At 29.3% G+C, this 13,239-nt stretch overlaps 3 protein-coding genes across 5 annotated transcripts in view; 1 reads left to right on the plus strand and 2 right to left on the minus strand.

Moving 5' to 3' along the window:
• The window catches only part of LOC111679536 (AP2-associated protein kinase 1), a 28,620-nt gene extending 25,779 nt beyond the window's left edge, over positions 1 to 2,841 (minus strand). The window contains exon 1 of one of the 3 annotated variants that reach the window (XM_023441109.2): positions 1,871 to 2,840. In XM_023441109.2, coding sequence (XP_023296877.2) covers positions 1,871 to 2,024 — 154 coding nt within the window. In that variant the 5' untranslated portion in view covers positions 2,025 to 2,840. Of the gene's footprint in view, positions 1 to 1,870 lie in introns of all 3 variants that reach the window. The other 2 variants (XM_023441108.2, XM_023441110.2) reach the window with 2 other exon arrangements.
• Positions 2,842 to 3,573: 732 nt separating this feature from the next.
• Positions 3,574 to 6,820, plus strand: LOC111679534 (transport and Golgi organization protein 6). Its single transcript, XM_023441106.2, has 4 exons — positions 3,574 to 3,776; positions 3,834 to 6,137; positions 6,201 to 6,352; positions 6,410 to 6,820. The coding sequence occupies exons 1-4, from the start codon at positions 3,716 to 3,718 to the stop codon at positions 6,767 to 6,769; spliced, it is 2,877 nt and encodes a 958-aa protein (XP_023296874.2). The 5' UTR covers positions 3,574 to 3,715; the 3' UTR covers positions 6,770 to 6,820.
• A 2,615-nt stretch (positions 6,821 to 9,435) lies between these two features.
• On the minus strand, positions 9,436 to 11,585 carry LOC111679528 (L-2-hydroxyglutarate dehydrogenase, mitochondrial). The gene is made up of 4 exons (XM_023441100.2): positions 11,148 to 11,585; positions 10,557 to 11,070; positions 10,160 to 10,500; positions 9,436 to 9,995 (listed from the first exon to the last, which is right to left on the minus strand). The coding sequence occupies exons 1-4, from the start codon at positions 11,243 to 11,245 to the stop codon at positions 9,608 to 9,610; spliced, it is 1,341 nt and encodes a 446-aa protein (XP_023296868.2). The 5' UTR covers positions 11,246 to 11,585; the 3' UTR covers positions 9,436 to 9,607.
• Between the last annotated feature and the right edge of the window lie 1,654 nt (positions 11,586 to 13,239).

Here is a 13,239-nt window from a genome sequence, read left to right on the forward strand (position 1 = left end):
TTTATTACGATCTAATTTAAGTTTCGTTCAAATAATTTTTATATAATTTTTTAAATTTCAAATTTAAAAGATTTTAAAACAAATTTTTAAAAATTTTCGAAAAAAATACTTTTGAATAATATGTGAAACGTGAAGTAAGTATTAGGGTTCTATAAATCGACTTTCGAATAATCGAACAATCGACTTTTTGTCGAAAATAGTCGAAAAATGTCGGAAAAAGTCGAAAAAAGTAAAAAATAGTCAAACAATCGAAAATTGTTGAAAATCGATAAATCGGAAAAGTCGAAAATCGTCCACAAGTCTGAAATGGTCGAAAATAGTCAAAAAGTGGAAAAGTCGACTATTTACAAAATAATAAAAGTCTAAAAGTCGACTTTTAACTAACTGGAAAAAGTCGAAAAATCGACTTTGCACAAAATGCAAAAAGTCGACTTTGCATAAAATGCAACAAGTCGAAAAGTCGACTTTTAACTAAATCGTTTCAACTATAGAACCCTAGTAAGAAGGGTTCTATAGTTGAAACGAAAAGTCGACTTTTCGACTTTTTTCATTTAGTTAAAAGTCGACTTTTTGCATTTTATGAAATGTCGATTTTTCGACTTTTTTCATTTAATTAAAAGTCGACTTTTCGACTATAACTATTTTCTAAATTTGACTTTTTGACTATTTTCCGACTATTTTTTGAGTTTTTCCGACTATTTTAGAGTTTTTGACTTTTTTCCACTTTTTTAAAAATTTTTGAGTTTTCGACTTATTCCAACTTTTCGACTTTTTCTACTTTTTTCGACTTTTTCGATTTTTTCGACTTTTCGACTTTTTGACTTTTCGACTTTTATTAACAAAGTCGACTTTTCGACGTTTTCACAGACGATAGTCGAGTTATCGACTTTTTTGAAACAAAATAGTCTACTTAGACTTTTCGCCTTTTTTCGACAAAAAGTTGATTGTTCGATTATTCGAAAGTCGATTTATAGAAACCTACTAGTAAGTAGAATGTTTGTTTTATTTCAAAATTTCTAATATTTTAAAAATTCGAAATATTTCATTTTAGAAATTTTTTTTTTAATCTTTTAAAATAAATTATTTAAAAAAAATTTAAAACTCGAAAAATTATCTTCAAATTTTTAAGTTTTCTAAATTAAAACTAAGGAAAAACTGAGGTAAATTTCTTAAATTTTTATCTAATAGGTATATATTTTTGATATTTTTACTAAAAATTCGAGATATAAAAAAAACATATTAAAATCAAAAATTTTAATTAATTGAATATTTTTATTGGCTGCAAGGAATTTTTAGAAATATGATAAAAAGATGTTATAACAAATCAAATTCTACAAAATTTTTTTCTTTATTTCATATAAAATATAGATTGCGTAAAAAACAAGCAATTTCTGTGAAAAGGGCAGAAAAAAAAAACTTGTTATACTTTTTACAACAGAATTAAGGGTGTCATTTAGTTTGATAAAATGTATATTATACATGTGAGTTCGATAATGACGATGAAAAATTGTCAGAATCATTTTATAGTCAATGCAGTATTATCATGATTAAAACAATTCTAAAAATTAAGCTTCACGTATATTTGATAAGAAACTCAACTAGGCAAATGATAAAATGATAAGAAAATGTAGTTTTGATTGGACGTAAGGCCAATTCTTCCAAAAATACCAAAAGAACAGTTGTTGTGCTTTTTTTTTTCTTATTTCTTTATCTAATCTTATCGCGAAAAAATTAAGCAACCCATGTGTTGATGTAATTAAACTTTATTACTTTTCTTTAAAAAGAAACATCAAAATAACCCAGTTATTCTTTATAGATTAATTTTTATATACTACTTAGGTATTTGCTAATATTTTCGCCACAAACTTACCTTCAGCCAATACATCCTCTATGGTGACCGTGACACGTCCAACGGTAAATACTTTACCAACAAAACTGCTGTTGGTTTCCTTTGACGAAGAAACATTATGATGATGTGATTCGAGTTTTTCATTTTTATCAAACTTGGAAAAGATTTTCTTCATTTTGCTCACAACTAAAGAATAAACTAAATTGGAAAACTATAACAGGTATTCCGTAAGTTTTACCTCAGTCGTAATGACAGCTGTTTTTTTCAACGTTCTTTAAGTATATTTATTATAGTAAACAACTCGTTCAAGGTAACAAGTATTTTAAAAGTTTCCAAAAGGATAAAAAAAAATTCTACTTTTGCCAAAAAATAAAGAAAATATATTATTAAGACGTTCACTTCTCCGCTGTCACGGAAAGTGTGCAGTTAGGTTTTTTTGTTATTGTTTTCTTCTTCTTAATAGCAGTAACGTCTCTGCCGACGTCTATAGCTTTTTTTTCTTCTTTCTACTGCCTGTAAAACGTTGACGGTCAACTTGCAGTTTATTGATTGTGCCAAGTATGCAAAATACAATTAAAAAATCACTTTGAGGTAAAATAATTGTAATTTTATTATTTTTGCTATTGCTTCGTTTTCATTTTTTACACTAAACTGGCATTTACTTTAACTTTTTATCTGCGCATTAAAAAGTAAATTTATTAAGTTTTTTTTTATTATTGCATTAGCAAAAAATCTTTTTACATTTTTTCTTTTCTTTTTTTTCACAGTTGAAAAGTAATACAATTTTCATTGATTTTTCACGTATTGCTTATTTGTTACAATAAGCTTAGTATTTTTTCACAATATTAAGCATTTAAGCACTCATTATTTTTTAAGTATTTGGAGAAGCATTTTACAATTATTTTAGTAAAATAAAATATTAAAAATTCACAAAATTTTCGAGCAATTGCACAAAGGAGAAATTCACACAGAAAACTAGTAAGCAAGGCGCATTTATAAGGTGATGTCAATTCTAGTGGAAAAAAACGACAAAAATACATAAGAGGCGAATTTACATAAGGTGGTGTTATTTAATCAGCTGATAATTTTTTCGTTTGTCTGGTCATTGTAGTTGCCAGAGTTTGTTTTTGTTTTCATATTTATATATAAAAATTTCCGCAAAACAAAGTACATAACGCAATTCATTTGAAGTATTTACTCAGCCGGCGACAACTTACTTATAAAGAACCGATTAATTCAGAATAAAATTTGTTAATTTTTACAAAAAATAAATTTTACATAATTTGGGGCAGAAACTTAAATATGTTTAATTAATTAACCACAATAGGGGTTTTTATTTAAAACAAAGTTAAAAAATTAAAATTGAATTTTTAATAAACAATTAAGTACTAGTATTTCTTCAGCATTAGGTAACTCTACACTAGAATAATGACTAACCAGCTGTTCAATTGACTACACCATTTGAATGCGCCTTGCTAATAAGAATATTGACAGTTAACCAGTGTAGCTAATGAAGAGATTTGGTGATTTTCTTTAATTACTTGATTTAAATTTTTTGGGAAATAACTAAAAAAAATATTTATTTATTGTAAAATTACAAAGTTTTAATAATAATATATAATGATTTAATAATAATATATAATTCTAATTAATTTTGGCAGCCTTTTCTAGTAATAATTTGATGGTTTTTAAAAACGGTTTGCCATTGATTGCCTTGCCAACCTTATAACACAAGACATTTGGAGTTATCAATCCTTAATGAATGCCTCATTATTATGACATTCCACATTGTTTTGTAAACAAAAATTATTTTATTTACAGAAAAATTTTGAAATTTCTATTTATTACCGAAAAGACAATTAAAAAATGGCTAATATTAATAAATATTGGCTAATATTAGAAGCTTTGCAGTTTCCAATGGTTGGAGGTTAGTATTAACAAATACTTGACAATTAACTCCCACTGTATATAATTTTTTTAACAGCTCCTAAGAATATTAATTTGAGTGTGGATGAACGTTTAAATAACAATTTAAAAGTCATGCAACAGTATATTAAATTAACTCCTGAGGAGTTAGTGCAAGACATTTTAAGCCAAGAAAACTTGCAAGAACTACAAAGTAAATTACAGCAAATATGTACTAAAGTCGATAATAATTTCCTATATTGTTTATATACATTTAAAATGTTATTGGCAATTTGTAAGAACAGCAATTTTTCTAGCGAAGCTAAAGAGGATTTGGTGTCTGAAAAATATAAAAGCTTAATAATTTCCAGTCTTACAGAAGTTGCTTCCCTAACATTACAAGAAAACTTGCAGAAAACATTTTATAAAGAAAAAGGTGGTCTATTCCAAAGAAATGCTCTGGGTGAGGCAAATCTTTTTCGTTTGGAGTTTTCAGTGGAAATAATTTCTCAGTTAATATACATTAAACCTTTACATGTGGGCAAATCTTTAGATGAGGTGCATTTATGGTATATGGCTGCCATTTTTAGTCTTCTTTTAGCTTATGATGCTAAAGAGTATCACTTGGAATTGACACATATTGCTAAGTTACAAACTAAACTGCAAAAGTTATGGTTAGAATTACCCAAAAAATTGTACTATCGCAATTTAATGTTATTGTTTTCCATTTTACCTAATAATCTCAAACAAAGAGTACACCGTGAAATGTTATTGAGACTTTGGTCACCTGGTGGTTTTTTGGCTTTGTTGTATGCCATGGCAGAATCGCAACGTAGCGAGGAACAGTCACTAGATGAAATGGTCGCCAATCTAGTGGGTCAGCCGCAGTTTTCAATAAAAGCTCAACAATCTTTGATTAAACAAATTTTGCAATTTCTTAACGCCAGTTTAAAAAACAAGGAGTTGTCGGGATTTATGGGTGCAGCAATACTATCATTGAGAAAACTCTACGATAATAAAACTGAAAATAAGGACTTTATAAACAAATGGCTTGAAAATACAATAAAGCCTTTAACTGAAGTGCAACAAATGAACTTGGTAGCTATGGAATGGGTAGACTTTGTAAATTTAATATCTCTACTATATCATATTTTCTGTACTTCCTCAATAACCACTTTACCTAGTGATTTAATCATGCCTTATTTACCACTATTCATGGATCTTCACAGCCAACTAGAGGGTCATGTTAATCAGGAAACTTTAAAAAACCATTTACAGTCTTTAATATTAAAAATACTTAACAATCGCTCTAAAGAAGAACTTAAACATATTGTTGAATCTGTGGCTTTGAAAACATTTCCCCCAGAATGGTTTCCTCTACATTCTACCATACATCTTAAAGAGAATCCTTTAAATCTGCAGGAACTAAAGTTAAGTCAAGTCTCTAATGAAAAATTGGAATTAATGTCCAACAATCAAAATCACTTGTCTACATTAATAGTTATACTCAAAAATTCTAACTATAATCTATTAATTTATCAACATTTCATCATACTGCTACAGCTGGTGCCCTCAGTAATATTGGATTCTCCTGACAGCTCAAGCACTGCCTCAAATTTTGATCTATTGCAAACAGAAGAAGATATTTATAATAAAATCCTAAGAGATTTTTCACAAATTTATGAAAATAAATTTCAAATTATAAAGGCTTTAGAAACACTGGTACAGTATCAGCCGCTTAAAACTCTAATAAATGATAATATTCTAGAACTTTTAAGAACATTACAAGACATTTTAAGCGCCTACGCTGAAATAACTGCAAAAGTTAAAGCTGAAACAGAAATCAATTCAGCGGTCTTAATGATTTTATTAATTTTAATAAGAGAAATTATTGAAAATTCTCCTACACATCTGGAAGATTTGCAAAATAATCTATTTAAACCCCTAAAACAACTTGAGTCTCAACTACAAAATGAAAATCTAAAATATCAAATACGTTGCCTATTAAAAATTCTTAAAGGAGAGGAAACATTTACTTATCACAATTTAAAGAAAAATGCTTTCGAAGAAGCTCGCTCACTTATTGAAGCTAACGAGTCATATTTGCAAGTAGAGGGTATTGAAAAGATGTTAAAACTTTTGAATAAACGTGACGAATTTGCTATTTCCAATTGTCACTTATTAACAGCATTGGCCTTGAATACTCTAAAATCTCCCGAATCGTATACATTCCTTAATTGCGTTAGATTATTCGTGGCTTTGGTTAATGTTAATGAAACGGAGGTTTTGGAACTATTAGCAGATGAGTATTTGAATGAAGCAGCTGCCATGGATTATAGATTGGTGATAGGCGAGGCTATTTTGAAAACATCAAGAGAATTAGGTAAAACACTTATAATTGCTTAATTTTTAGAAATAATTTATTTTTAAATGTTTCTTGTTTTAGGTCCTTTGTGCTATAAATATAAAAGTGTTCTTTTAAATGCTTTTATGAGCGGCTGCCGTTCTTCGTTGGATGAATTTCGTTTTTCTGCCTTTTCCAATCTAGCTCAAATGTGCCGTTTATTAACCTATCAGGTTCATAATTATTTCCAAGAAGTATGTTTAATACATTTCTTTATTACTATCTTGACTTTAATTAATTTTTCTTAATAGCTTTTAAATCTTATCGACTGTGAATTATCTACGGGCAAATATTTGCCTGCCAAAAGGGCTGCTGTTATGGTTTTAAGTGATTTATTGTCAGGCATGGATAATCTTTTCGATTATGAAGAAATGCTTTTACCTATTTATCGTCTATTGAAATATTTGGTGAATTTAGAGCAAAACGATGAAACGATACGTTTGCATGCTTCTAATGGTCTGAAATGTTTGTCGGAAAAATGTCAAGAACTTTTCCGTAATGCTTTAGAGCAACACCAACAAGGAGCAACTTTGACTAAAGAAATTAAAATAATGGGTATACATGATAAACCTAAGAGAAGCTTAAAAAACCATATTTTAGAAATGAATTGAAAAAACGTTGTTTGTTAATTTTGTGTAAATAAAGTTTATTTTTATTTATTCCTAACTTTTTTTCTTGGTAAAATAAAAAAGAACGGAAATAAAACTAAAGTAAAAATTAGGGTTCTATAGTTAAAACGAAAAGTCGACTTTTCGACTTTTTGCATTTAGTTAAAAGTCGATTTTTCGACTTTTTTCATTTAATTTAAAGTCGATTTTTCGACTTTTAAGCTACGTTCACAATGCTGGAGTACTCCACACTCCAGCAAATTGTATTTCTTTCTTTTTCATATCAATATAATTTCAAATTTGACTATCTCGTTTTAATCCACTCCAGAGTCAAACAATTTCTACTCCAGAGTGTAGAATATTTTCACTCTGGAGTTAACATGAAAATGTTAATACTAACATGACAAATGTTAATTAAAAAACTAAAAATTTGTCAAAAATCGAGAAATTTTTTTTCAATATTTTTAATAAATAAGCACATTTTGAGTGTGTTCTTGGAAAATGAATGATGTTTTTTTGCAGGAAAGATGTTAGGTAAAGCCGAAGGGATTTGTTTACATATAGAGGACAGGACAGGTTGAACACTATTTAGACGAGACAGGTTACAAAGGATAAGTGCTGGATAGGATCGACATTATTAACGGTAAACTGTTCATGAAAGGGTATGGGTGATTGCAGAGGAATTGGAAGGGATTAATCAAAAATAGGGCATCATTAAAAAACTTGAGGGAGAGTGAGGAGAAATCATAAAAAAACTCAAACAAAATATAGAAAAATAGGTTGTAACGTTTAAAAACTTGATGGTATATTAATAGGTTTGATCCATCTATGTATATAATATTTCAGATAATCAGGTTTCCAAGTTGGAAAACTTTTTTTGTACATTTTCCAACTTCCAATTTGAAGAATGCAACTTTTCGTTATAAATTAATAGGAAATGTACATAAATTTTGCTGCCAGGAATAAAATTATTGCATTCTAAAAGTTGCAGGTCCTTGTTGGATCGAAATATTGTTTGAAAAGCATCCAAAATCCAAATTCTTCTTCCAAAATATAAATTTTAATAAATTTTTATTATTTTAAATATTTTGTTTATTTTTGTTGTTTTGACAAATGTACATTATTTGACAAATTGTTTTGAAAATTTTCCACTCTGTATTTTGAACAGTTAACATTTTTTTGCTGGAGTGCAGAGTGGAGTACTCCAGCATTGTGAACGTAGCTTTAATATTTTATAAATAGTCGATTTTTTCCGACTTTTTTCGACTTTTTTCGACTTTTACCGACTTTTTTCGACTTTTTTCTACTTTTTCCGACTATTTTCGAATTTTTCCGACCAGAGTTAAAAATTTATAAAGTTGACAGAAACGTAAATTTATAATGTTGCCATTTAACATTATATTATTATTATTAATAAAAAAATTTATTTATATTTTTTCTATTTGTTGCAATTTTTTGAGTTTTTTTTCGACTTTCTATTTTCGACTTTTTCCAACTTTTCGACTATTTTCGACTTTTTCCGACTATTTTCGATTTTTTTTCGACTTCTTTCGACTTTTTTCGACTTTTTCCGACTTATTTCGACTTTTCGACTCTTTCCGACTTTTCGACTTTTATTTACAAAGTCGACTTTTCAACTTTTTTCATTGACGATAGTCGAGTTATCGGCTTTTTCAGAACAAAATAGCAGACTTCTACTTTTCGACTTTTTTCGACAAAAAGTCGATTGTTCGATTATTCGAAAGTCGATTTATAGAACCCTAGTAAAAATAAGTTCAAGACTATTCAGAACTATAATCGAATAGAAGTAAAACTCGACTAGAATTGTAAACAATTAGAATCAATTAGAAAATTGTTTGATTTCAACAATAATAACTTTCCCTTTTCCAAGGTAATTAGCTGATGTTATAACCTTAAAAAAGTAAATATTTGCGCCAAACACAACTCCATACAAAAATACAACCATTTTCCGCATTTTTACAATTTTATTTCCTTTCTGTTTTAATTCTCTCTCTCACTCCTTTTTCTTTAATCAAGTGTCAATCAATAAGTTGGCAACACATAAAATGCTTTCCAATTGGCATTTTGCAAAAAATACGCGGCAATTTTAATGTGAAAATGTTTATTTCTTCTTTTTGTGTAGAAAAATCTTTTAAAAATTAACTAAATAGTTATTTAATAGTGCAAAGTATTGTTTTTTTTAATTTGTTTTAAAATTAGTAACATTTTAAGCAGTTTTATGCATAAAAGAAACAAATTAAGGAAATAACAAAAGTTGTTGAAAGAATATTGTGTTAACTACTAAAAAATAAATTTAAATATTGTGTTCTTAGTTTATATTATTTAAGAAAATCTTAATTTATCTAGTGTATCAAGTGTTTTTAACAAATTAACGATTAAACAGGCAATTGCCACTATCTCCCTGTTAGATGACAATCAATTTTGTCATAATTTAAAGAAAATGAATTAAACTTTTTAAACAAATCCTTCCGAGCAGCTGATAACAATTTCTAGCTCCAGTTCTGCAATTACTTGAATGTTGCTTCATAAGCTGGGTAAGTAAAGACGAATATTATTGAAATACTTGTAACTGCTGACAAAAGTCTTAAAGAATTTGACCACTAACAAGACTTCTAAAGCCAGCTATACATTTAAAAACTTTCACAACATTTCGTTATAAATAAAAATTTATTGTTTTTTATTGCTTTGGTTAAAAATTAATACAAAAAACAAATGCATTTTCTTACATTAAACAACATTTAGTTAGACGTTGAAATAACAACTATTCAGCCCTATTATTTTTACAGTTTTTTCACTGTAAATTTTCGTTTGTCATTCGTATCACTTGCCAATATTGAATTCCTGTTCAATTTTATCGGCAACCATTTTAGCAATAGCCAAACTACTGGTAGCACCGGGCGACGGAGCATTACGGCAATGCAAAACACGCTTAGCTAAAGCATCGGTACCTGTACCGCGATCGAAAACAAAGTCATCTACTAAATTACCATCCATATCCATGGCTTGTGCTCTTACACCGGCGGGACCGCGACTGACATCGTATTCGGTAATGTTGGGAATGAATTTTTGTAATTCTTTAACTTGTAGAGGTATAAAGGCAGATTTGCTCATTTCACTCAAACCGAAACCAATATATTTAGCAGCCATTTTAAGGAAACCGGGATAACGTAAGGCATCGAAAAGTTCTAGGAGATTGATATCGCCCCAACTAAAAACAAAACAAGATATAAAATAAAAATTACTATAAATAACAAAAAAATATAAAACATTCGAAAGTTTACGTATGATAATCACTTCTTTATCTCTACCTAGCTTCAGGTAGTTATTTTCAAAACATTTTTGTTTATTTAAAATATTAAAAAAACAACTTACGTGTAGCCTTCTCTCTTGAAAGCCAAAACGGCATTGGGACCCAACCAAACACTGCCATCCATACGGGGTGTAAAGTGGACACCCAAGAAGGGGAATCTGGGATCTGGTACCGGATAGATATTGCCCTTAACCATGTGAGATTTTTCCTTAGACAAAAGCAAATATTCGCCACGGAAAGGCAAAATACGAGGAGAACGAGGACAGCCAGTCTTTTCAGCCAATAAATCTGATTGCAAACCACCACAGGTCAAAACATTACGAGTACGTACTACTTGGTGTGATTTACCACCATGAATAGTGACAGGATATTCAGCATCACCAGATTCAGTGAATTTGGTAACCTTTAAAGTATCAAAATGAAGTTGAAAACACTTCATACAAAATTGTATTAATTTACCTTATAGTCTAGGAAAATATCACCACCAGCTTGTTTGAAATCTTGACCATAGTATTGAGTCACTAGACCCCAGTCGACAATACCAGTATGAGGACTCCACAAGGCCTTAACACCCTCACAATAGGGTTCAATTTCTTTGATTTTGTCACCATCGATCAATTGTAAATCAGGTACTTTATTCTTAATGCCTCTATCATGCAAATCCATTAAACGTGTCACTTCCACATCATTAGTGGCCACAATAAGTTTACCACATTTCTTGTAGGGAATTCTCTTTTCATCCAAATACTTATAAGCCAAATTCAAACCTTCTACACAGAGTCTAGCCTTCAAAGTGCCCGGCTTGTAGTAAATGCCAGCATGTATAACACCAGAATTGTGACCACTTTGGTGTGTGGCTAATTTTGCCTCCTTTTCGAGAATAGCAATTTTCAGAGACGGATGTCTAAGTAAAATTTCTCTAGCAGAAGCAACACCCACTATGCCACCACCTACGACTACCAAATCATAATCACTATTTTAAAGAAAGTGTCATAAAAATGTTATACAATCAGTTTGTTTTTAATTCACTGCAAATAATTAACTTTTTACCTGTTGTTTTGATTATGCTGCCATCTCTGTTGTCTAATAGCTATCGCTAGAGGCAATTTAAAGTTTTGAGGTTTAAGATTTTTTAATAATAAAGCCATTTTATATGTTTTATTGGATTAAGTATAAAATAATCCTGTTTTCCTTTTTAATTCAATGACCTTTGTCTAACCTTGTGAAAATTCTTATTGAAAATTCTTTATTCAATTTATTTCAAATGCAGCCCCTCTCTGTGAGCCACTAGAGTTCTTTATTTTTTTATTATTATTATTGTTATTTATGTTGCTGTAGCGCGTGTTAAACATTTAACACACATTAAATTGTTTTTCTTTCGACACAAATAAAATAATAATGATAAGACAACTACTCTAAATACTACTACTACAACTGCTATCAGATAATATGAACTAGAAGACCATGTTTGCTCTTCTATGCTGCTTCTAGTTTTCATGGTTTTTGTTTTTTCTTTCCATTTTCTATTTTTATCACGGTAATTAAGCAGAGAAAAAGTGTTCCGTCAAAAGAAAAGAAGTCGTGGAAAAACAAAGTCAGCTGTTTTTGAAAGCAGGGATGTTAAAATATATTCTATTTTTCAGTGCTGTGCACAGCTAAGGATGATAAAATTTTTTTATATGTCTGCACGATATAAAAGTCTCCCTGAGACAGTGCAGCTTATAGTTGACCATAAAAAATATCCGTGATTGTATGTCGTGCACAGTCAAGTCTGGTGTATCGCACTAAAATCTAACTACAGTCAATCTCGTTTATAACGAATTCTCAGTTATTGCGATATCTTTTTCAAGTCCTGATATTTACACCCTAGACTACTATAGTGGGGAGGGTATTATACGTTTGTGATGATGTTTGTAACATACCAAAATATTGTTCCAATGCCCTTAAGTATACCGATCGATTCAGAATCATTTTTTGAGTCGATTAAGACATGTCCGTCTGTCCGGCTGTCCATGTAAACCTTGTGAGCAAGGTATAGGCCGCAATTTTCAAGATAATTTGATGAAATTTGGACCAAGCATGTTTTTTGGCACAAGGACGAAGCCTATTGAAAATGGTTGAAATCGGTCCATTATTTCACCTAGCCCCCATAAAACCGTACCTCCCGATTTGAACTTTTTATGCCATAATTACGTCAAATATACTGCTATCTCTCTAAAAATTAGCATAAATAAGTTTTATATAAGTATAAATGACACTGTAGATTTTTGTAAAGATCGGCCTATATTTGACCCTAGCCCCCATACAAACCACCCCTTCAAAAAATGACTTAAACGTCTAAAATTGACTTGTAACCATTTGTATCGCAATGAAACTCAACAAAACTAACTGTTATTTAGAAATATATCCTTTTCCCAAATTTACCGAGGATCGGCCCATATTTGACCTATATAAAGCCTCATTTAGAAATTTTATTTTTTATCAATAAATTGCTTAAATATTTTGGAATTATAATAATATTCAACATAAAAGTTTCTTTACAAAAAATAAAAATTTTATGAAAAGTAATACCCTACACCATGAGCATATTACTCATGGTGTAGGGTATTATATGGTCGGCCATGCCCGACCATACTTTCCTACTTGTTTATTATGAATTCGGTAATAACGAATTATAGGATAAAGCGAACTACTTTTACAGTCCCGCAAGTATAATTTCATAAAATGTCTCTTTTTATAACGAACCTCGAAAATGCTGTGTTGAAAATTTTAATTTGAAATAATAGGAATATATTCAACTTTGTTTGAAAAAAATTAAATTTCTGGACGAAATTAACAAGTAAAATCAATGGTGTTTTTTTGTAATGAATATGAAATGAATATTATTTATTTATTTATTTATTTGTATTTCTTTGATATTGATTTGTTTACATTTTATCTTATTGAATAAAGAGGTTAGCAATATATATTCCTTTTCTACTTTAACATTTTGTTTTGTGAAAATATAGATGATGAGTTATTGTATAATTGTTTTGGAGGAAAAATTTAAGAAAAAAAAAAACTTTTTGAAACAATTTCTATGACTAAAAACTAAAAAAAAAAAAAACTAAGTTGAAGGGGTAAAAAATTATAAAGAGATTAG

Source organism: Lucilia cuprina, chromosome 2 (assembly GCF_022045245.1).
Source record: "Lucilia cuprina isolate Lc7/37 chromosome 2, ASM2204524v1, whole genome shotgun sequence".
NCBI lineage: Eukaryota > Metazoa > Arthropoda > Insecta > Diptera > Calliphoridae > Lucilia > Lucilia cuprina.

Bases quoted from the DNA above. Each gene is read 5' to 3' on its own strand.
- LOC111679534 (XM_023441106.2), top strand. From the start codon at position 3,716: ATGGCTAATATTAATAAATATTGGCTAATATTAGAAGCTTTGCAGTTT. The intron at 3,777-3,833 runs GTTAGTATTAAC...TTTTTTTAACAG, and splicing joins GCAGTTTCCAATGGTTGGAG to CTCCTAAGAATATTAATTTG. The intron at 6,353-6,409 runs GTATGTTTAATA...TTTTCTTAATAG, and splicing joins TTCATAATTATTTCCAAGAA to CTTTTAAATCTTATCGACTG.
- LOC111679528 (XM_023441100.2), bottom strand. From the start codon at position 11,245: ATGGCTTTATTATTAAAAAATCTTAAACCTCAAAACTTTAAATTGCCT. The intron at 10,501-10,556 runs GTAAATTAATAC...GATACTTTAAAG, and splicing joins ATATTTTCCTAGACTATAAG to GTTACCAAATTCACTGAATC. The intron at 9,996-10,159 runs GTAAGTTGTTTT...TTTTGTTTTTAG, and splicing joins TTCAAGAGAGAAGGCTACAC to TTGGGGCGATATCAATCTCC.